General features: G+C 41.9%; 1 protein-coding gene across 1 annotated transcript in view; it reads left to right on the top strand.

The window, feature by feature from the left end:
- LOC107384262 (vasoactive intestinal polypeptide receptor) overlaps positions 1 to 21,892 on the top strand; it is a 33,076-nt gene extending 11,184 nt beyond the window's left edge. The window contains exons 4-13 of the mRNA XM_015957409.3: positions 11,235 to 11,341; positions 11,430 to 11,527; positions 14,753 to 14,882; positions 17,747 to 17,900; positions 19,998 to 20,058; positions 20,377 to 20,443; positions 20,514 to 20,605; positions 20,788 to 20,917; positions 21,275 to 21,316; positions 21,473 to 21,892. Coding sequence (XP_015812895.1) covers positions 11,235 to 11,341; positions 11,430 to 11,527; positions 14,753 to 14,882; positions 17,747 to 17,900; positions 19,998 to 20,058; positions 20,377 to 20,443; positions 20,514 to 20,605; positions 20,788 to 20,917; positions 21,275 to 21,316; positions 21,473 to 21,664 — 1,073 coding nt within the window. The 3' untranslated portion in view covers positions 21,665 to 21,892. The remainder of the gene's footprint in view (positions 1 to 11,234; positions 11,342 to 11,429; positions 11,528 to 14,752; positions 14,883 to 17,746; positions 17,901 to 19,997; positions 20,059 to 20,376; positions 20,444 to 20,513; positions 20,606 to 20,787; positions 20,918 to 21,274; positions 21,317 to 21,472) is intronic.
- Positions 21,893 to 24,099: the final 2,207 nt, after the last annotated feature.

Raw genomic sequence — 24,099 nt, forward strand, 5'->3', positions numbered from 1 at the left:
ACATGAATATGTACAAGCCACACTATGGCAGCTCCAATAGACAGCACCAGTCCACGGGGCATCTACGTATATATGTCTCTGATTGCTAAAATGGTGTTGTGTTCATGTGCAATATCAGTGTGGGAATTTAGAAACTTGCATGCTTAAACAGTTTTTCAACAGTTTTTTTTCCGTTGGTGGTTGGGGGATTGGGTGAGGTGGGCCAGCTGGGTAGGGCCCGCGGGCCGGATGTGGCCCACGGGCCGCCATTTGAATAGGCCTGGTGTAGAGTTGTAAGATTGGCCGCGGATTCCTCTTCCGTCGGCTTACTAGGAATCACAACTAGGAATCGAAATAAAAAACTTTGAACGATTCTGGATAAAAACTAACAGTGGGTCCTGGATAAATAAATGTTCGATGCCCAACCCTACTGGGCCGTTTTCACTTCCTGTGCATGCACATTCATGCTCACACATTGACAACGGCATCTATTGGAAGCCCTGTGCATGCACATTCGCATGCACACGGCTTCCCATAGATGCCGTTGTCAATTCAGTTCAATTCAAGTTTATTTATATAGCGCCAAATCACGACAAGAGTCGTCTCAAGGCACTTCACATAATAAACATTCCAATTCAGGCCAGTTCATTAAGCCAATCAGAAATAATTTTCCTATATAAGGAACCCAGCAAATTGCATCAAGTCACTGACTAGTGTCAGTTACTTTACAGCAATCCTCATACTAAGCAAGCATAAAGCGGCAGTGGAGAGGAAAACTCCCTTTTAACAGGAAGAAACCTCCAGAGAATCCTGGCTCAGTATAAGCAGCCATCCTCCACGACTCACTGGGGATCAAGAAGACAGAGCAGACACACACACACACACACACACACACACACACACACACACACACACACACACACACACACGCACACACACACGCACAAAGACAAGTAATGTGTCCATAGTTATATTATGATGTCTTAGTAAATATTCTATTTGGTGAAAGATAAACTTTATGTATTTATTCTAGTGAATCTATAATTAAACGGGTAAACTAGTAGTAGCACATTCAACGTCAAGGAAAGCAAAAAGTTATTATCAGGAGAGGGAGAATGTTTTAGTGGTTAGCAGCAGTGTGCTAGACGGTGGCCCCCTCCATGAGGCCACCACAGCTCAGCAGAACATCGTTGTAGCTTCTTCTGGGGAGAAAAACACTTACAGAGTAAATAAAGTTAACAGCTGAAATTGTCACTGGTTTTCTGCTCGACAAGTAAGCTAAAGTTCGGCATGCCATTTGGAGGAGTTAATTTCAGATTACTGCTGAAAGAAGTGCTGCAAGGCAGCAGCTGAACAGAGCGTGCACGAGGATAAAAAGGTTCTCTCTCATGCGCATTTATTTTTTTCAGAGTGGAGAGGGCGGTTTTTTCCTGAAAATCTGAAACATCCTCCGCATTACCTTTAACTCCAAAAGTTATTCACTTAGATGAGAGTTTTGCTAAAATCTATCAGAATATTTATGAGGTAACAAACAAACAGGACAGCCATATCAGCGCGGTGACTAAATCTAGTTTCTATCAATTAAGAAGGATCACCAAGGTAAAGAACTTGTTGTCAAAAAAGGATTCTGAAACAGTAATTCATGCATTTATTACATCAAGGATTGATTACTGTAATTATTTGTACCTTGGTGTTTCACAATCCCACCTCTCATGTCTTCAGTTGGTGCACGGCTGCTCACTGGGACGATAAAGATGGAGCATGTTACTCCTGTCCTTCAAAACCAGTTGTCGCCAGTGTGGGGAGTGAAAATTGACGCTGGACTTAAATTTGATGCTCACATCAACTATGTGATCCGGTCCAGTTTCTTTCACCTGAGACGCCTTGCAAAAATCAAGCCTATGCTGTCGGGAGCCCACCTGGAGCGGGTACTCCATGCTTTTGTAATTTCTAGGCTTGATTACTGCAACTCTCTCTATGCAGGGCTGTGTCAGTCATCACTGCGTCGCCTACAGGTTGTGCAGAACAGCGCTGCCAGGTTCCTGACTGGGACCAGGAAACGGGACCACATCAGTCTGGTTCTGGCCTCCCTGCACTGGCTTCTGGTGTGTTATCGTTCACACTTTAAACTCCTCGTCTTTGTTTACAATTTCTTCCAGGGTGGTGCTCCCCCCTATCTAGCCACGCTCCCAAACAGACGTTCCTCATCACACGCTCCGCGCTCCTCTGACCAAGGCCTGCGTTCTAGGTGCCGTACTCGCGGGGACCGGGCTTTCTCAGTCCTAGCACCGTCTCTCTGGAACCAGTTGCCACCCTCAGTTAGGCTGTCCCCATCTCTGCCAGCCTTTAAGAGTCGCCTAAAAACCCTCCTCCTCCGCTTGGCGTTCCTGTAACTTTTTGAATTTGGACCTCTTTTATGTTGATTTTATTTGCCTGTTTTCATTGGTCTCTCTATCTCTTGTTTCACCCATTTGTCTTCTACTAGAATATTTTACCTTTTTTTGTAATATTTGAATAGGTTTTCTTTTCGATTTATTCATCATATTTAACTTTTCTCATGTACCATGTTCAGCGCCCTAGGCTTCCCGACAGGGCCGCGGAAGGCGCTTTATAAATAAAGCTTTGATTGATTGATTGACTGATTGGCCTCACTGCACTGGCTGCCTGTTCGTTTTAGAATCCAGTACAAGGTGCTTTTATGGGCTTTTAAATCTTTGCATGGCCCTTCTCTTGATTACCTCTCTGAGCTACTGGTTTTTTATTCCCCTGCACGGTCTCTGAGGTCGGCTGATAGGATGCTCTTAGAAGTCCCAAAAACAAGTTGCAAGCTCAGAGGGCACGGGGATTTCTCTGTAGCGGCCCCCAGGCTCTGGAATGCTCTGCCTTTGGGCATTAGGTCGGCCTCTTCACTGTCTGGTTTTAAATCTCTTTTGAAAACCCATTTTTATGATTTGACTTTTAACTCAGCATGAGAGTCTTTTTAGTGTTTAATCAGTGTTAGTTATTGAGCTTTAGTTTTTATGCATTTTTATGTTGTGTATTGTTTAGGTTTTTAATGTCTGTGAAGCACTTTGGTCGGTTTTATACCGTTCTAAGGTGCTATACAAACAAAGTTGCCTTAACTTGCCTTGCCAAACAAACTAACCAAATAAAAACTAAACAAACACAAATAAAGCAAAACTAGTATTTTCACAAATGTTTGCATCTAATTCGTGCCAGAAAAGTGCTTTAGTCAGATTCCACTCTTGCCCTTTGGTAACGTACACACATTAATCAGAGTCAACTCAGTGTGTGCGCATGTGTGTTTACACACAGCGCATTGGCTTTGAACACACACACACACACACACACACACACACACACACACACACACACACACACACACACACACACACACACACACACACACACACACACACACACACACACACACACACGCACACACACTAGTTAGTCCCTGGTTCCAGCTCAGTCGTATCATCATCACGTCAACTTTAATTAGTTGTGTTGCTGGTTTCCATAATTACCAGTTTGATTGGTAAAACACAGTTTTGTTTAGTTATTACTAAATAACAGTAATTACAATATACTACATATACTTGTAAGAGTTTTAGTTTTAGTCTATTTTTATGTTTAATTCTTTTACAACAATTTCCAAAATGATGCCTAATTATTTAGTTCATGTATCAGTAAACCTTCTGGAGGGTTTCTTTACTTCTTGAACAGCATGTCAGGTTTTTTTACAGCTGTGAATTTGAAAAGAAGCATCCCAGAATGCTTTGCTGCTCCCAGCTTCAGACATTGCTGTTAGTCAGTGATGTTCCCGCTCAGCCCTGTGGCAAATTTCCACATTTCCACTTGTGTCATTTTGGTTTTCTAACCCACAATGTCTCTGTTTGGATGTGACTCCCAGTTTTGATTTTGTTATAAGACACAATAAAACCTAGCAGACGGAAACAGTTGGCTGCTCGCTGGTTAAAACGTAGATTTTCTGCTTCTATTGAGCAAATACATTATCATCTACGTGGTCTCGTTCACTCCCTCAGAGGAGTGTTAGCCTAAATCAGGACAAGTGGGGGAGTACAGGGAGGTGGAGTGTACAGTCGGTAAAGACGGCTCTCCCTTGCCCTGACTCCAACATGCCTCCATCTAAATAGGATAGATTATCCTGAGTTATCTCTGTAGTTATGCTGCTATAGGCTTAGACTGCTGGAGGATACACTGACCACTTTCCACAATCTACTGCTTTCTTCTACTATCTGCTCTTTAACTGTATTACTTTCTGCAATTTCAGCTGTTAACTTTATTTTCTCTCTAAGTGGTTTTCTCCCCAGAAGAAGCTACAACGATGTTCTGCTGAGCTGTGGTGGCCTCATGGAGGAGGCCATCGTCTAGCACACTGCTGCTAACCACTTAAACATTCTCCTTCTCCTGATAATAACTTTTTGCTTTCCTTGACGTTGGACGTGTTACTGCTAGTTTACCCATTTAATTAGAGATCCACTAGGATAAATGCAATAAAGATTATCTCACCAAAAAGAATATTTACTAAGACATCACAATAGAACTATAGACACATTATTGTGTGTGTGTGTGTGTGTGTGTGTGTGTGTGTGTGTGTGTGTGTGTGTGTGTGTGTGTGTGTGCTCTGTCTTCTCGATCCCCAGTGAGTCGTGGAGGATGGCTGCTTATACTGAGCCAGGATCCTCTGGAGGTTTCTTCCTGTTAAAAGGGAGTTTTCCTCTCCACTGTCGCTGCATGCTTGCTTAGTATGAGGATTGCTGTAAAGTCACTGACACTAGTCAGTGACTTGATGCAATTTGCTGGGTTCCTTATATAGGAAACATTATTTCTGATTGGCTTAATGAACTGTGAATTGGAATGTTTATTATGTGAAGTGCCTTGAGACGACTCTTGTTGTGATTTGGCGCTATATAAATAAACTTGAATTGAATTGAATTGAATTGATGAAAGAGACCAAAACTCTGCAACACAAGAGTAAATTTCCTTAGTTTCCTTGTAATTTAAATAATTTAGCTGAGTTTTGTGTTTAATGCATGTCAAGAAAAAGTTAACTTTCTCCTTTAAAACAGTCCCCTGGAGTTATTTGTGTCTGATATTGAAGTTTACTGATCTAATACATTTAGGTCCTATCAGTGTCACTGAGACTTTCATTCATTTGAAATCTAAGGATGATGTTGGGGACAGAAATGATTAAAAGAAACCACTGAACGTTTGACAAGAAACGCTGATATTCTGCTCGCCTTGCGCGCTCCTTTACGTCTAATGGCGTCAGCTCTGGAGCTTTTCCCAGTGTGCCCGGTCCAAAAGAAAGTCCAAATTATGGGATGCACTGAGCATCCACAAACCCACGATATGATTCAGGCCCGTGGTCTCTGGTCTCTCGTGCTTCCTCGTCTCATACATCAAACAGAGCAACAGTACAACACAGCTGAGTGAAGTGAGATAAACAACCTCCCATCCTCGCACCATCCACCCTTCAAAGAGGCAAACTGTTTATGTGTCTCTCTTTTTAATCTATGAAAGCCTCACTGGGAGCTAATGCTAATGATGTGGAAGTAGATCTACTGCACTGAGAATTTACTGCAGGTTTACTCTGTAGTAACTTTCAATTATTCTCCACTGAGTCTCCTGCATTTCTCAATTTGTCATTAATTACTTCACTGAGTCGTCTCGGAGTGATTATGCTGGGAGAGTTGAAGGAGCTCTTTATTTGTATTCAGCAGGCAGAGAAACTCCAAATTCAGACTGAGACATGTGATTGGAGATGAAAATATTTAATTACCTAAAAACTTGTCTTTTTAGTGGCTCTTTAAAGCTGCACCAACCAATTATTTATTTGTTTTTAAATAAGACACATTTGTTCCCTCATCAAAACACCCATTTGTAATATTATATATAAAATGGTATGTTGTACTATCAGGTTGATTATTTCAGGCCCTGTCCACACGTAGCCGGGGATCTGCCAAAACGTAGATATTTTTCTACGTTTTGGCCTGTCATCCACATGAAAACTGAGTTTTTTCACACGAAAACGGATCTTTTTAAAAACTCCGGCCAAAGTGAAGATCTGCGTTTTCTCCGTTTTGGGTGTCTGCGTGTGGACAGACAAAACCGGAGTTTTAAAGTCCGCAAAGTCACTTTCCACGACAAAAAAATGCTGACATCACGTGTGCGACCTGTGTTTACACTAGCCTACAGCATGGATGCCCTCAGAGCTGCGCTCGCTTTATCAATTGTCCAAGCGCTTTTTGCTTGTTTGTTTTTGCAAGCAGAATTACTGCTCCTTGCGGAAGACCACAGACGACGGACGAGGTTAAGAACGGGGGAAGTACTGCCACCTACAGGTCTGGCATGTCCTTAACAACGTATTTATCCGGGTACGTGTGGACAGAGTTTATTTTTAAAACGAGGTGGTGTGGATACAAGTTTTTGGAGGGGCGGATATTCGTTAAAAAAAACGGCTACGTGTGGACTAGGCCTCAATGTGATTTTGGAAAATTAAAGCAAACACAATCATAGAACCCCTAAGAGGACACGGGAGAAGAAGGATGGATTTGCTTTTTTGTTTTTTTGCACACTTGATAATTTGGCATGCTTCAGATCAGAAATGAAGACATCTGTGGGAAGCTGTGCTCTGACCCAGATTGGAGATAGTTTGACCTACGGGAATACAGCGCTCAGGGGAAATGATGAAGGGGAAGAGAAATAATGTTTTTTAAAAAGCATGTTTTTCTGACATGTCAAAGATTCACAGGGTTAATGGGTGCCAGAGCATCAAGAGAGAGGGGAGATTTTCAGGTGACCTTGGTTGCAATGGTCACATAAGATCAATTATATAGTAAATCACTGATAAGTGAAAGTTTCTGCTGGTTGATTCTGTTTTACTCTCAGGTCATGCAAGGAGGACTTAATTAAAGAATGATAAATGGTCTGGGAGTGTGTTTGTTGTAAATCATCATTGCAGCCAAACCTTTATCTCCCCTGCAGCAGCCAGAAAAGTGCTGTTCACATTCTGCAGGTCAACCATTGTCCATTTTTTAGTGTATTAGTTTATTTTTGAGTTTCTCTGTAACCCCAGGAGGTCGTAGAGAAACACCAGAGTTACTTGTTGAAAAGTTATCTTACTGGTGAACATAAGTGACTCAAAATGAGTAAAAGTCTGTTTGGCTTCACATAGGAGCAGTTGTGAAAGACTGAAGCTATTGACACATCCTGAGCCGGTCATTTTACAAGGCTCACACAGTAAAAACAAGCATTACGAAACATGGCGCCACAGAGATCGAGGGGCCGAGTCATAAATTTGGTTAAGATAGTTTGCCATTCTCATGAACTCTTTACCTAGCAGTTCGAACACAAACACACAGCCATTCATCTCCTTTAATAACTCAGGAGGCTGGCTCTTTACAGTCGCAGAGAGACTCCATGTCAGTGCTTTCACATCCCATAATAGGGTAATGTTGAGAACACATATCTAGGTTCAAGGACTAATAACATAAAATAATAATCCTGATTGATTAAAAACCTGAAAACAAAGGAGATTACTGAGTGATGAACTAATTCAAGCTCCCCTCGTCATCGCTCGTGACACAGAAAATCCTTGCAGTCGTGTTTTGGGGAATGATGAAAGCATTCTTCTGGCAATCCCTCAAACAACCAAAATCCAGCAGTTGGATTGGCTGAAATATCAGTGGCTTATCTTTGTCTTTGTGTCTTGTCATGCTGTTTGGAGAAACTAAGCCTCGGTCTTCTCTGCAATACGCCGCTCAGGTATTTGACCAACTTTTAATGCCAGATACACTCTAAGACTTGTTGGTCATTCCCCAACTCTGTCACGCTGTGATAGTGGCTGTGGCAGCGACATGGCTGAGAGATGCCCAACATTCAGATTCCTTATTTCGTCAGCTATATTGTCACAAATGGAGGTGAAGCAATTCTAGAGATAAAACATACTCCACAAGAGATGAAATAGCTATTCCTGCTGCGAAGGTGTGTGGGTCAGCCCCGTCAGGGTGAGAACTGTGCTGATGCTGATCAGCAGAATCAGACTGGGAAGACCCATCATGTTTGAGTGACGCACAGGGGCGCCGTAAAGGGGGGGAAAGGTTAGGACGAGTCTAAGGGCCCAAGGCTGTCAGGGGGCCCAAAAAAGTTTCAAACTTTAATAAAAAAAATAACATTTTAAAAACCATAAGTACTTTACTTTGCAGTATTTTTTCCAATTTAAGACATTAAACAAACAATCTTTTTGTCTCAATCAAATGTAAATGAATTCAGAGGTCTCTACTTTATTTTGACAAGTTCATTTGAACATTGAAATAAGCAAGAATGCTTGTAGACATGCACATTAAGCAAAACTGAAACACTAATATAAAGTATATATATTTATATATATATATTTTTTTTTCAATTTTTTTTCTCCCTTCGCATCTGGGAAGGCAGAGCCACAGCGCCCCTTATGGAGGAGCCGCCAGGGGGCCCAACTTGATATTTTTTCATGGGGCCCAACATATCTAGCAGCCCCCCTGGTGACGCATATACTGAGTCATAAAAGTCATCTTAAGATGTCATTTTACTTAAAAAATTTAAATTAAGCTTTTAAATATCCCCGCTGTCTGTCTGTATCTCAGAATTGTGTGTACTGAAACTCTTAATTTCCCTCTGGGATTAATTAAGTATCTTTGAATTGAACTAAATTGAACTGAAGTGTCTCTAAGTCGAGCTCCAACTTCCTCCATGTAGCTTTACTCAAACTGACGCGCAGCCCCTCTGAAGCAGCTCCTTCTTCCTTTGATTTAGGTGAAACCAAGTGTGCAAATTTGTAAAATGAGTAGGAATTTGATTGTGAAATAATCTCAAAACAGTCTAATGTTTCAGTCATGTTGGAAGGAAAGTTTTATTGAAACATATTTCCTTCTCGGACCACTGGGCCAAGAAGTCCCAATCCCCACACTGCAGCCTACAGTCTTCTACGGAGTGCGCTTGGTGGAAGGGCATGTAAGGCTTTTAGTGCATAATAAACAAGAGTGCAAATCACTGTAGAATTGGGACAGTGAGCATTGTGTCATTGACCACCACTTCCTAAATGGGGATGTTGGTTGCTGTTACTAGATGATATCAAAACAAATGATTAAATGGGTGGTGTGTCCAAAAATACACAGCAGCACCAGTTAACAATATTTTTCAACAGACACGTAGAAACATGTGATTGTAATCATAACTGTAGAAAATAATGAAATATTCAATATTTCAATAATTACGCTTGAAAAAACATTTTTGGAAAAGGCACTTAAGCTACTTGTCCACCTTCTTCTCAAAATTCTCACGCAACAATGGATTCTGCCTAACACCCTTCACAAAAATCTGCACCAATGCGGGTTTTGGCGAAACGCAAATCAGGGGTGAGAGCAAGGTCCACGCTTGAGAATTGGGACACAATCGCACCACTGGATGAGAATGCAGAACTGAGGCACAAATGTGGAAGTTCGAGTATTTGGATAGGGTCATAGTTTTTGTTTACAGTCTGTCCTTCCTCCATACTTCCTGTTTTCAGAGTCAATCATATTGGGCCCGCAGGGTTGCCAAGTCTGCGACGACATTAGTAATTCGATACTGACCGACAAAAAGCAGCAGAGCACAATGCAAGCCTGTAGAAGGAGCATCCCAGAAGTTATTTCTTGTAGCCCTAAAAATCTGGAGCCTTTTTTTATTATACTCTAATACCTGGTAATAAAGGCTAGCGGGTAACGATGAGCTAACAATGCTAACACTGATTTAGAAAAATAAGTTGTCTCTAAAAATATGAAGCTACTTTTTCAAGTACCAATACATTGTTACAATGAAATATATTTATCTCCTTATCAACCTTCTGTATACGACTCGTCTCTGCTCGTCATGAGCCGTAGATGGCAACAGTTTCTGAGAGTGGACTTGTTTGTTTGGAAACAGGGACTGCAGTATCCAGGTGTGACCACAAGATGTCGCTCTTACGTCATGCAACTTTAAGCTGATTCCCTGCGCCAACACACCTGATTCAAATGGTCAAATGTTCTCCCCAGTATGTCATAACAACCTGTTCATTTCTCATTCATTTGTATCAGGTGTGCTTAAGCAGGTAAGCATCTAGAGGTCTTATCACACTTCTGTCCTCGGTTAGCTGTCCGGTGCTGGAGGCTAGGAGTGGGAGCTGGTCGTCTGATTGGGGTCTGAGGTGGCGTGTTGCTTTGCACTGTGGTGGGTGGGGGTACCTGCTCATCATTACTCCAGCAGAACGGGGCTAGCGCTGGTGTTCAGGAATGGTTGTGCCTTCTGTGCAGTAGCACTGGGACCAGAGTGAGTAGGGTGTGTATGGGGAGCATGAGTGGTTGTATAACGTGCATTCTTGTAGGTCTTTAGGTCGTTACTTTTATATATCTTCATGTTGTTGGCGCAGTGATATTTTGGTCTCGTATTTTTGTGTGTCCCATTTTTTTCCCTCTCTCTTTCTTTTTTATCTTTTAAAAATTTTGTTCTTGTGAAGCACCTCATGATTTTTATCTTGAGCGTTGCTATATAAAAGGTTGATTTCTTTCTTTCATACAACACGCAAAGGTCAGCTACATGCTAGGCTAAAGGCCATACTACAGGACCATCTCACTACCAAATGTTAGTCAGTATCGGCCCATTTTATAACAAATTTAAATCCAGTAGTAACTCAAATTGCTTTCTGTCTACTTTGGTCTCACATGCAGATGAAAATCTTTGCATATCTGTTGATGTTTCGAGCTATTTCCAAATCAGCTGCCATCCTTGCCAAATCCTTTACATGTTCTTGAAGTTCAGTTCTTCTGAGCTTGTTTAAAAACTGTTTTCTAGTCCAGCCAGCAGTCTTTTGCACTTTGAACTTTCACCTCTGCCCTCACAGGCGAGCTCAATTTAAAACAGCGTATGTGTACTAATATCGTGACGGTGTGTGCACCCTGGGTGTAATTTAGCCACTGATGGAGACAGCTGCACATGGGAACTGTCTCTGCATCTGAGACAGAGTTGGACAACTGCTCCTCTCAGTCATTTTGTTGTATGTAAGAATCCCATTGAGACTTCTATATCTAACAGTGGCATAATCAAGTATGTGGAAATGTGAAGAGCTTCTGTATCAATGCGCACAATCATCGCTGTACTTGTACATGAAACTGACCTTAAAATGATGCTGTAATGATAATGTGAAGTCTTTTCTCTGACTCTCTGCCCTTTAGGAAATCTGTCAAAGACCTGCACTGCAGATGGCTGGACCCCAATTAGCCTGGACTCATATATAATGGACTGTGGTTACAATCCCAACAACACCATGGATGAAAATTCAGTCAGTGTAAATCCTACTCTATGTGAAACGCTAATGGTGAGTTTGAATGATCTGTCTTGGTTTATTTTAATGGAACATGTTGTTACAGGGAGAATTCTTTGGCGCTATCAAACTCGGCTACACTGTGGGTCACAGCGTGTCGCTCATCTCTCTGATGGTTGCCATCACCATACTGTGTCTCTTCAGGTAAGCAGATTTGTGAAAACGCGGCCAAAGTCAAAGCATCCCATCATTTAGAGCCCCTTGGTAGATGTTACTGAGTTTTTCCTTCAGGCCCTTTGAAACAATGTGGCCAAAGCAAAATCCACAAGGTCAAGTTCCCCCCTGGTACAGGTTGATCCTGGATATCAGATCCTGTTTCTGGTCTTTAAAGACAGGACCTCAAAGTGTAATGGAGAGAAGGGTGTTTGGTTTGGAAACCAATGGGTCTCTAGCCTCTTCATCTATATGTAAATATACAGTCTGGCCACGAGCCATTGAAACAGCCCAGTCATGGGTGGAATACGGTTCTTATTTAAACTGTCTCTGCACACAATTGGACAGCGCTGGGACCAATCAGAGCAACTAACAACATGACATACGCATCACTATGGAAATCAAGTCAATGGGGCAGTCCACCATACACCACTGAAGAAGAGGAAAATGCACCCCCTTTTTAAACAAATTACTTGAGTACTTCTATCTGCTCATGTCTGAAGGAAAGGCTCAAGTCTACATTGTCCAAGGTTTAACCCTAAGTCGTTTCAAATGAGCACCATTCCAGAGCTGACACCATCTCTGTAGATTTTCTCTGTCACAGCTTTAGCGTTAAGCGTGCCTAACAAAGATAGAGCACTATGACCGGAAAGACACAAAATTGTTGAAGCTCCAATGGAGTGTGGACTAATCAGAATCGGAAGGGTTTTATTGCCATATGTGCGAGAAATCCTAATATTGGGAAATTGCTGCAGTACTTGGTGCAAAAAGGAGAAAAATAAGAGAAAGGCAAATATAGGAAGTAAGAATATAATCATGATAAAACAATAATATAAGTGGCAATACTTAGAGAAACAGCTACTATATACAAGACAGTGGAGGTACTGATCAGAATGGGTCTGTTCTGGTACAAATACAACACAGGGCCATGTGGCTGAAACCAAGCGGCTAAAGTGGTCAGTCCTGGGATTGTTATTCATGAGTACAATAGCAGAGGGGAAGAAACTGTTCTTGTGGCGAGAGGTTCTGGTCCAAATGGATTGGGAGCCTCCTGATGGGAGCGAGTCAAAAACATGGGTCAGCTGTGATCCGACCTGCACGCCTCAGGTCCTGGAGGTGTACAGGTCCTGTATGGAGGAGAGTTTGTAGCCAATGACCTTCTCAGCAGAGCGTACAACACACTGCAGCTTCTTCTCATCCCTGATGGTGGCTCCAGCATACCACACGGTAATTGAAGAGGTGAGGTTGGACTCGATGACTGCGGTGTAGAACTGCCTCGTCGACTGCACTGATAAGTAGAATTTTTTCCACTGCCTCAGGAAGTTCATCCTCTGCTGGGCCTTTTTTATGATGGAGGTGATGATGGGCTTCCACTTGAGGTCTTGAGTGATGGTGGTACCCAGCAAGCGACATGAGTCAGAGTGGGAGTGTCAGACAGGGTTATCATCTGTGTGTTTCCTAAAGTCCACAACAACCTCCGCTGTCTTCTGGGTGCTTAGCACCAGGTTGTTGTGGCTGCACCAGGACACCCATCCCCATCTGAGATGAGTCCTATGACAGTGGTGTCGTCTGCAAACTTGATATGCTTGACAGACTCATGGTTGGAGGTGCAGCTGTTGGTGTTCAGGGAGAAGAGCAGTGGGGAGAGAACACAGCCATGAGGGAAACCGGTGCTGATGGTCTGCAGGTCAGAAAGATTCTTCCCCAGCCTGACTTGATGCTTCCTGCCCGTCAGGAAGATGGGGTCAGGCAAGTTCACCTTTAACAGACCTGCAGAGCAAATCATTTTACCACTGCTGCGGTTTATCTAGATTTCTACAGGCTACTGGGTCTCCACATCTTGATTCGCAGATGATGCGGTTCTGTTCTTGTCTTCAAGCCATGAACTTGCAATTGATTGTGAAGTAGCCAGAGATGGGAATTGTGGCATCAACAAGTCACCTCCATGCCGCGATGTTGTTCTGCTCAGCAACTGAACCAGGTTCATTCACTGTGGTGATTAAAATCACCTGGTTTAGTTGCTGAACTAAAGAAAAACATGGCATAAAGATGACTTGTTGATGCCACAATTCCTCATCTCTTGAAGTAGCTGTTATGAGAGTCACAGGTTGTGGTTTTCAACTTGAAAAAAGGTAGAATGCTTCTTGACAGTTGGACATGAGTCTTTGCCTCAAGCAGAGGAGTTTAGCTATCACGGTGTCTTGTTTGTGAGTGATGGTAGGATGGAAAGAGAGAGCTCAGCTAATGGAACAGGTATTTATTTGCAGCAGTGATGATAATGTTCTAATCTGTCTCTATAAACAAACTGAGCCAAAAGGCAAATCTCCTGATCTACTGTTTTGCTGATTATCCAACCCTCAGATGTGGTTGTGTGTTTACAATGATGATGACCTCCAGAAACAGTATCCTTGGTATTAGCAACCTCTTTCAGTGGGTGGGTTGGCTCAGCCTGAGGGATGGCTAGCTGCTGCTCCTCCTCACTGACAGGAGTTAGTTGAGGTGGTTCAGACATCTGACAACGATGCTTCCTTCTGGAGGTGATCCAAGCAACCCCCTCTAGGAGATTCTGGAGTAGACACAGAATTTTCTGGGGAACAAAAAAAGAATGAATTGGCTTGTAAACGCCTTTGGGATTCCCCAGGAGGAGCTAGAAAGATTCACTGTCACTAAGGAAATAAAGGTCTGGGTTTCTCTAATCAGTCTCAGATTAGTGGATGGATGGGTTCAGAGAATTATTAACATTACACTGATGGTTGAACTGGTGTCTCTGGATCTCAGTGAGCAGCCTACTCTCTTTATTCGCACCCAGACTGTTTGTGTGTCATTGGCTAAACAACAAGGTCTGTGTTTACTCCTCCGAGTCATGAAATGCCATTGGCGCGTGTTCAGCAGCACAGGATGTGAACATCCTTCATTGTTTACGTTCTAGAGGATGTCACACAGCATCAACAGCTGGTCCATGCTGCATGACGTCTCATACGACTTGCTGACTTGAATCGCTTGACAGGTTTACACAATTGACCCCAAGTCATCAGCTCAGAGGGAATTCGTCTGATGTATTCCTGTTTGTTTCTGGCTGATTGATTTACACTTGACTATAAAACTAGATGAACTATGAAGCTTACACACACTTTCTCTTAATTTTTATTAGGAGGTATTTTTTTGTAATAAAACTAGTAATTTTGTTATTTATTTTGCTGGTCCTGTTTTTTCCAGGAAGCTCCACTGCACTAGAAACTACATCCACATGAATCTGTTTGTGTCTCTGATTCTAAAAGCTGTGACCGTTTTCATTAAGGACATGGTTCTGTACGACGTCGGTGAGACGGACAACTGCCAGTCGTCAGTGAGTGCTCTCTTCACTCCTCTCGTTCACTTTCTGTTCACAACTTTTGACTCACTGTCAGACCTCAAATGCTTTGTGTCAGCATTTGCTTTACCGTTTTGGGTGTAGCAGTGTTTGCCAAGTTCGTTCCCCTCCCGGGACGGCGTTTTCCTAATCCTCCATCCAGCAGGATGCGCTGAGAGTTCCTGTTTGCTCAACATTAAACTTAAGCTGCAGACAGCATTGCCAATAAATCACATTTCGAGCTGTGAGCTCTTGTTTGAATCGCTATCTTGACCAGTTGACCATAAGTCACTATTTAAAGGATATGGATGTGATGCAGTTTCTTAGATTTTTTCCAACTGATGGAACCACAACCAGCTATGTTGTTTTTCTCTGATCCTATTCATAAGAATCCATTAGCTTATCTTCAGAGAGAATTAGATAGTCAGACTTTAAATAATTTTCTCATTTATCTTACCGAGCTGAACCTTGAAATCTGAGTTCAGATATTTCCTCTTTGGGATTTACAGATTGTTTTGCTCCCAACAGCTGTCAAATCTCTCCAACTAACTCCATTAATGGCTAACAAAAAGATGTGTTGTCCTTGCAGGAGACAAACTGAATCAGTTTTTGTGAATTGAGGTCAGTTTAGTTCTTTTGGCAACTTTTCTAAACATTTTTACAAAATTAGCATTACAACAAAATTACGTTCACACAGATGCGTAAAAAAAGGTCACGTTTATAAAAACTGAGTGCAAGAAGAAAAAGTCGGGACCAAAACTTGGTGCGAACACCCGCTTAGCCAGAATGAGCTTCAGGTGCCACCATGCAGATGTAATCGTTACATTCATTTGTGTTATCAAGGTTCTCAAAAGTTATGATGGGTGATTTTATTTAATGGTTTCTCTGACAGAATGCACAATTTTTGACCTGGAGGTGTGAGGGTGCTGGCCACCACCGGGGTGGGGGTGGCGGCGGCGGCGGCGTAATTTATCAGTGAAAAATCACATTAGAATTATACAAGATGTAAATAATAAATGGGATTTAAAACTCTAAGATGGAAACCACAAAAATGTATAAACAATAGTCAAAAATCTGCATTTTTAAGATGAACCGAGATTTAAAAAATAAATAAAAAAACATAAAAACAGCAGTGATTTGATGAGTAAAAAATATTTCTGTAAAATGTGGACATTGTGTTCTGCAGGCTTTAAAAGGATCATCAGGCTTTTTGTTTGGAGTTTCAAGAAGGGCCATGCGTTCTTACTGGGGTGTGTTTCTGGCACCATGTTGGACCTCCTTTTCTCCATCAGAACCACTTTAATTATTCATGCCATAAATCCAGCAAGGTGTCGGAGACGTTTCTCAGAGGTTCTGGTCCATAATGAAATGACATCATCACACAGCTCCATCCATGATGTGAATCTCCTGTTCCACCACACCCCAAACGTTCTGGACTGGGCAGAGATCTGGTGATTTTGGAGGCCAGTCCCAAATCCCCAGATCCAGTGAACTCATCGTCATGGTCGAGACATCAGTTAGAGATTATCTAAGATTTGTGATGTGATTCATGGTCCTGCTGGAAGTAGCATCAGAAGACTAACTGCAAACCTCAGCTACGGCTCAGAGATGCTTTAGAAATAAACGGAAGCTTTAATCTGAACTGCTCCATTGTCTCTATGGTTTCCAACTCTCAATCTGTTTGTATAATCAATAAAACCTGCAACATAGACTGTAATGATGTAAAGATCGTACTCATTGTCTTTTTTCTGCTTCTTTTGAGTTCAATGAAAGGATAGCTCCTCAGGATGTCACATCTCATTTTTAAACAGCCCTGAAAACAATTGCAGGAAATCAAACCTCAAACAACGCTTCAAAAACCTGAACTCAAACATGTCAGAAGACACAAAGCTTCAACATCCATTCCCTTTCACATTCTCAAGAAATCAATAGAAACAAAGGAGGCTGTTTTCTAGGCATAAAAGTAAAGAGACAGTGACAAAACAAAGCTGATAGAGTCCAAACTAAAATCTGAAATACAAGTTAAAGGTTTTCAAAACTCGCTGAATTTTCATCAGTTTCAGAGAGCACTGAGTTCATCTCCGAGAATCCATCTGTGCCATTAGATACTAGTTCAAAAATTCTCCTAAAAGGCATGGACAATCATTTCATACCACGTAAAGCCCTTTTCCAACAACACTACTCAGCATGTCTCGGATGGGTGCAATCCAGTTTGACTGTCTTTTCCAACAGCATAGTTAGTTATGTTCCTCCAACTTTTCAGTAACTGCTGCTGACCTAGTCTTCAAACACGACGTCAGAGGCTCTCAGTCACTGATTGGCTAGGGGGTGGAGTCACTGTTTGTTCCAGAGCTTTCTGTCTGCTGCCTCACTATGGCTTGGCTATGACGAGGGCACCCACTTTTCGTCATGGTGTTGGCAGGGAAACCAACTTCACTGAAGTGAGCTGTGAGAACTCACGCTGTACTGAGCTGTTTTTGGCTGAGTAGTGCTGTTGGAAAAAAAGGCTTAAGAGGAAGTTTTGGGGTCAGTCAAAAGTCCAATCTTCCTGAGGTGTGTCATCAAAGTAAGTGCCCAAATGAGGTGAAGGTAAGCCACATAACAAACCCAATAGCATAATACAAGACTTTTGTTTTATAAAACTATTTTTGGATTAAATTAAATTAAGGCTGGAAGACACCCTAACTGGAATCAGTTAATATAAGTAAAAGTGTCATCTGCATATAGTTGCATTTAGCAAACAATTTATGAAGAAGGCAGACTTGTGTCTAACAGATTTACTTTAGATGTGTTAACAGTCATTTCCTACTTTATCTTCTTTGTTTTATAGAAGTTAATTGAAGCTTCTTGCCTGTGTTTAGGTGGGCTGTAAGGCAGTAGTGGTATTCTTCCAGTATGGGGTCATGGCGAGTTACTTCTGGCTGCTGGTAGAAAGCCTCTATCTTCACGCTCTGCTGGCTGTGTCCTTCTTCTCTGAGAAGAAATACTTCTGGTGGTACATTCTCATAGGCTGGGGTAAGTGTTCATGGGCCTTTATGATCACAAATTACTCTTAAAGTCTCATTCTTTGGGAGTTTTAGCTACAATTCATCTGCATGTCTGGAGTTGCAGCAAAAAAATCATCATTTATCTTGCTCTTTTTTTATCTCAACAAATCTGATGTGTAGAAGTGTAACGTTATTTATTTGGGAATGAGTCTTCCATCAATCAGCAGTAGTCTGAAAAGCCATCCTATATATTTAAGCATATAGTGCGACCCTGACCTATAGACCAAACTCATAATGGTGTATGCATGCAATTATACAACGCAAGACCAATTAGAGCAACAAAAAACATGACATTTTCATCAGTAGGACATCAGTCAACGGGGCAGTTCGCCATACACCTTCAAAGAATAAGAAGAAAATACATCTTTTTTCAAAATAAAGGCCTGAAGTACCTCTATCTGCTCATGTCTTAAAGAAAAGCCCAAGTCTAACTCGTCCAAAGTTGATGCCAAAACACTTTCAAACAAGATTTGCTCCTGAGCCAGTGCCATCTTTGTAGTTTTTACATAACAGCTCTGATGCTAAGCCTGCCCAACATCTCACTACAAACATAAAGCGCTGTGACTGGCCAGACCTAAAATTGCTCAGGCCAATGGTAGACCTGCTAAGACTACGTTGGAGCATGGTTAGACTGACATGCAGAATAAAATCTGTTGCTACTGCTATGGTTGGTCTAGCTGTCTAGATCGCAGTGGTCAACAGTTTTCAGCACTCCATTTTTGGTTTTTTAAAACACAGAAAAGGTTTCTCTTTACCTTGCTGACAGTTTCGTTCGCGGCTGCAAACTTCCTCAGAGCTGACGCTGATGGTGGCGTCACTTCCTACTCCGTTTATCCGTGGGCAGCAGAGGACGTTGTTGCACTTTGCTGCCCTCTCTCCCCTCTCCGATGATGCACGTCCATGCACAATCCAATGTGTAAACTCCATCGTCTCTGTTCATGGTCCCGCATCCACGTCTCCTTATCTCTATAGCTTCTTTTATCCATCTTTTGTATTTCTGTTGTTCGGTGTTTATGATCCTTGTGTTGTCCCAGTCCATTATATGGTTTTTTCTTGTGCAGTGATCTGTTACGGCTGACTTCTTCATTGTGCTTTCTGCTTCTTCTTTTGCTGCTCTTGTGTGTTTTCGACTTGCCTCTTTCTCGCACTCCTTTCTATGTTCTATTGTTCGTGTGTTGAGTCGGCGTCCAGTTTCTCCTATGTTTGTTTTATTGCAAAGTTTGCATGGGATTTCATAGAGATCCCATGCAAAGATGGATAAAGGAAGCTATAGAGATAAGGAGACGTGGATATGGGACTATGAACAGAGACGATGGGGTCTACACATTGAATCGCCCATGGGAATGCATCATCGGAGAGGGGAGAGCGGGTAGCAGAGGGCGACAACATCCTCTGCTGCCCACGGATAAATGGAGTAGGAAGTGACGCCACCATCAGCATCAGCTCTGAGGATGTTTGCAGCCGCAAATAAAACGTTAGCAAGGTAAAAAGAAACATTTTCTGTGTTTTAAAAAAGAACCAAAAATGGAATTAGAAGTACATAGCAAGAACTTACCAAAGAAGTTTTCAGCATATTAGAATGAAAATAAACATTTGTCACATAGATCTGGATGTTCTCTAGTTTCTTTGGATATTGAATCTCATGTTGTGTCTTTGTTAAAACATACATGGTCAGACACAGGAGCTACCAGACTTCATTCATCTTTTATGGTATCTTTTTGCCATGTTTGGTTCTTTAAAATTCATGTTCAGTAGAGATGGGGTTTTTTCTTCACAACACCAATACGATGACTATAAATAGGCTTGAAACACAGAGTCTGCCAGCAGAAGAGTGGATAGAGCCTGTGAATGTCCTGCAGAGACTACGATCAGATTAGTCCTGTTAAAAGGGAAAAGCACACCTCAGAGTTGTTAACAGTTGTACACGTGCTCTAAGCTCACACAGTTATATAGGTGAGTGTGTGTGTGTGGATGGTTTGTTTGACATCCCATAACTGATCATCGCTCTTTAATAGTTGGAGATTATTTTTTTAACTTGATGTAATTTGATGTTTTTAACCAACAGGAGCGCCGACCATCTTCATCTCTGCGTGGGTGATAACAAAGGCCTATTTAAACCACCTAGGGTGAGCGCCAGTTGTCTTTTTCTAAATCAGTAAAAACACGTTGTTCTGCAGCTTTTCCACTCGTGGAACTGCTGAACACACAATATGGACTTCAACCAGTTTAAAGGACAATAAATTAAATATGGATAACATCATATAACAAACCAGCGATTCTGTTTTCAGTTAAGTTGTGTTTTGTGCTTAAGCTTGAAAGACAGGCTGTTTTTGCTTCTTCCGTTATTGTTTGTGTGCCTCTTGTGTTCTCTCTGCAGTGCGCTGGCTGTAGGGTCGTGTTTCCTATTTCACGGAGAGTTTGTCTTTGCTCTTTTTTTTTATCAGATGCTGGGAGACCATTGATGACAATCCTTGGTGGATCATCAAAACTCCCATTCTAGTCGCTATACTTGTGAGTCAGTGTACACTAGGAACCCTTCACATAGAGATCCACACTAACGTGTGCTATATTCTCTTCGCAGGTGAACTTTTTCCTCTTTACTTGCATAATCCGGATATTGCGACAGAAAATGAATTGCCCTGACATAGGAAGGAAGGAATCCAATCAATACTCGTAGGTTTTTGTATTTTTTGCAAAAAATAAAGGTCAACGTGTCCGTTATGGCAAAGGTTACAGTCGTGACTTATCAGCTGATGTTGAATGAATTACTGTGGCATGTTGGTGTTGAGCAACAGCTGTTGATTTAAAACAAACAGCCGTGACCCTGTCTTCTGTGTCCTTTCTGCTGCTTTTAGGAGACTGGCTAAATCTACCCTTCTGTTGATACCTCTCTTTGGCATAAACTACATAATATTTGCCTTCATCCCTGACCATGTTCACCCACAACTGAGGATGGTGTTTGACCTAGTTCTGGGATCATTTCAGGTAAGCATCAAACTGAAATAATGGGATCTGATGTACTCAAACAGTTGCTCAGTTCTATATTTTTAAGAAACAAATATGACTGATTTTCCGAGGAGCAAACATGATCTAAAAACCGAAAGCAAAGTCCAAAAATGGAACCTTAGCAGTGGAAAGTTTTCACAATTTATAACCATTTTGGCTCTGAGTGATTTCTCCTGGGAACATGTCCCAGACATGATGAACCTCCTGTCTACGGCTGAAGCCGGTCATAATCCTACCATCATTATTCATACACAAATATTTTGAGCATTCCTCCAGCTGTGCTATCTGCTGCAGCTTTCTTCTCCACACAAACTCCTCTTTCCTCCTCTGTAACAGGGTTTTGTTGTTGCCGTCTTGTACTGCTTCCTGAACGGAGAGGTGAGTGTATTCAAACAAAATGCTGCTCTTTAGGATGTTTGCTGTTCTTTTATGCCACCGGATCTCTTTCTATTTTTTCCTGGCTTGCTGTGTGTCATACCCTCTTAAACGCCGCTCCTCATCCTGTTTGCCTGATCCTCGCTGCACCCCTCGCAGGTGCAGTCCGAGATGAAGCGTAAATGGCGCAGATGGATGCTTCTGAGGTTCCTGGGCACTGACACTAAGTACCAGCAGCCGTCCATTGGCAGCAACGGCAACAACTTCAGTACCCAGATCACCATGTTGACCAGGTGCAGCCCCACAGCACGGCGGGCTTCTGCGTGTCAGGAGCAGCTCTCTGCAATCTGAAACGCCTGGATGCCTGACTCACCTCTTGTTTTCATCAACATGCATCACGTGTGTGGCTCCTATGTACTGCAGCTGTACAGCGGATGTAGGGTGTCAGCACGACGTGTAAATACTAAAACAGATTTTAGTCATTTCGTACATTAGCTGTAAAAGGTTGACAGGTGGAAGGTCATCAAACAGTTTATTATTAAAGGCCGGCATCACTCGCATAAAGACTAACTGATGAGCTTGTGGATGATTCAGATGTTGAGTCGACCGTACGATCGTGCCGTTAGAGCAGCATCAGCTACAGTTTGGTAACAGACAGAAAGATCTCAGAGGAAATGGTAGTCTTGGTTTGTATTTGTCACATGAAGCCAGACAAGTTGGATAACGTTGCAGAAAAGCTGCATCCGATAAGAAATGAAACATTTGTATTGCATGTTGCACAAAATGACTTCAGTCACTTAACCTAACGGCCCACGCTGCACGGGGTCATACTGCGGGGGTCGGGTGGTTTCTGAGAGCCGGTGTCAGGTTGTTCTGATCAGGAGTCACCGAGGAGTTTGTAATGTCACAAACGGACTGGATGTTCCTATCCTGTCTGTGACAGTTTTATACGGGACATGGGCTTTGATTTACTACTGCCGGATAACATTCCAGAGGAGGGGGAGAAGCTCTGCCTCATGCGTTTCAGCTCGGATAGCTGAAGCTCTTAGTTTTTATAACAGATGCATCCCATCAGCTCACAAAATGCAGTTCAGTACATAAACATAACGGTTACTAGCTTCTATTAAACTGTGTGCACCATCGGGTCATTTGATGTCACAGTTTATTATTTAACGTGTTTATTATTGACGTTTATTCTAGTTCTTGATGCAGAAAGACATTATTGATTAGATGAACCCTCACATTTATCCAGTGGAAAAAATTTACGTTTCAGACCAGGAAACTAATTTCAATATCAGACAAAAAAATCACAAGTGAATACAAAATTATTTAAAGAGCGAGTTCTCCGACAAATTGTTTTTTTTTCCCCTGTTTTTGTAAAATGATCAGTCCCTCTGAGATTCACATGCAGGCTGAACATGAAAATGGTCTTCTACCGCTATTTCCTGCATTAGCCGCCGATAAAACATAGATGTGGAAACGCTTGGGTCAAAAAAATCCACTCTTATATGTCACATTGTTACATCACCCATCTTGGCTCACGACAGGGAAGGCTGTTTTTGAATCACCCTCCAGGAGAGAATAGAGCATGTCTTGGCTAGTAGAAGCTAACTGTTAGCATTAGCAACTCTCCAACATGGTAGAACTCCTTCAGGCTTGTGTTATTAGTGGAGATAAAACATCAAAGCTGCAAAGCAAACAGAGTCGGTGGTAGAGTCACGTTGATGTTAGCCAATCAGAGGTGAGATGTGTGAATATCAGGAAATAAGACTCCAAACCCTTCCGTCCTCTCACCTGACTAACTTGCACTTCCTGAAACATCAGCGTCGAAGCATTCTTCCTACAGAGATAGACTCACGAGGCATTTATTTATACTAGAGACCACTGCAATTGTATGAAAAAAACGAGTGAACTTGGTCTTTTAGGGAAAAAGTAATCCTGTCCCTGTCTGAAAACGTATTTTTAATTGCAGTCAAGTGTTTGTGCTGATTGGTATTTTTCTCTCGTCACTGCTGAGGAGGTTTGTCCCACTCTTCATTACACAATCATTTTCATTTACACACTGGAAGGTTTTCCAGCAGGAACGGCCTGTTTAAGGTCAAAGGTCAGACATTCTACTTCAGGGTTTTATGCTAGGGAAAGCAGATTTTGTGGTTCCATTAAATACAGCAAGTGGTCCAGGTCAAAAAGCAGTAAAGCAAAAATCTTCCTCAAAATGTTTTTTTTCACAGATGTGAGATGGGCCTTTGTGTTCTCTCTAGTCAACGGAGATTTTGACCCTAGAGCTCTCCCACCTCTTTTCTTGTCATGACCTTCGACCTTTACGTTAGCTAAGAGAGGTCTGCAGAGCTTTCAATGTTGTTTCTACGTTTTTTGTTCTTGAATTTCTTTAAAATGTAAGATGACGAGTTTCTTTTGTGAGATCTTGGCCTACGTCCTGTTATCACACAGGTTCCATTGAAAAGGTTTCTAATTCTACAGATCTGATCGTAATCAGCTAATAAACCCGATCTCAGCCTTCAAAATGATGTCATTAACCAGTTAGTTCATGATTTAATAAGGGGGAATTACTTTTTCACAAATACCAGATTTGATTGGAAAGTCTCATTCTTTAATAAACAAAATGATCATTTTGAGAACTACTCATGTTTACTCAGGTTATCTTTGTCTAAGAGACTTATTTATTTTCTGATCTCAAACATTTAAACGATAATATAACAAACATCTGTAAAGTGGCAAATACCTTTTCACATCACTGTAAGTATGTCCATAATTGCTAGAGGATA

This window comes from Nothobranchius furzeri, chromosome 11, assembly GCF_043380555.1.
Source record: "Nothobranchius furzeri strain GRZ-AD chromosome 11, NfurGRZ-RIMD1, whole genome shotgun sequence".
Taxonomy (NCBI): Eukaryota; Metazoa; Chordata; class Actinopteri; order Cyprinodontiformes; family Nothobranchiidae; genus Nothobranchius; species Nothobranchius furzeri.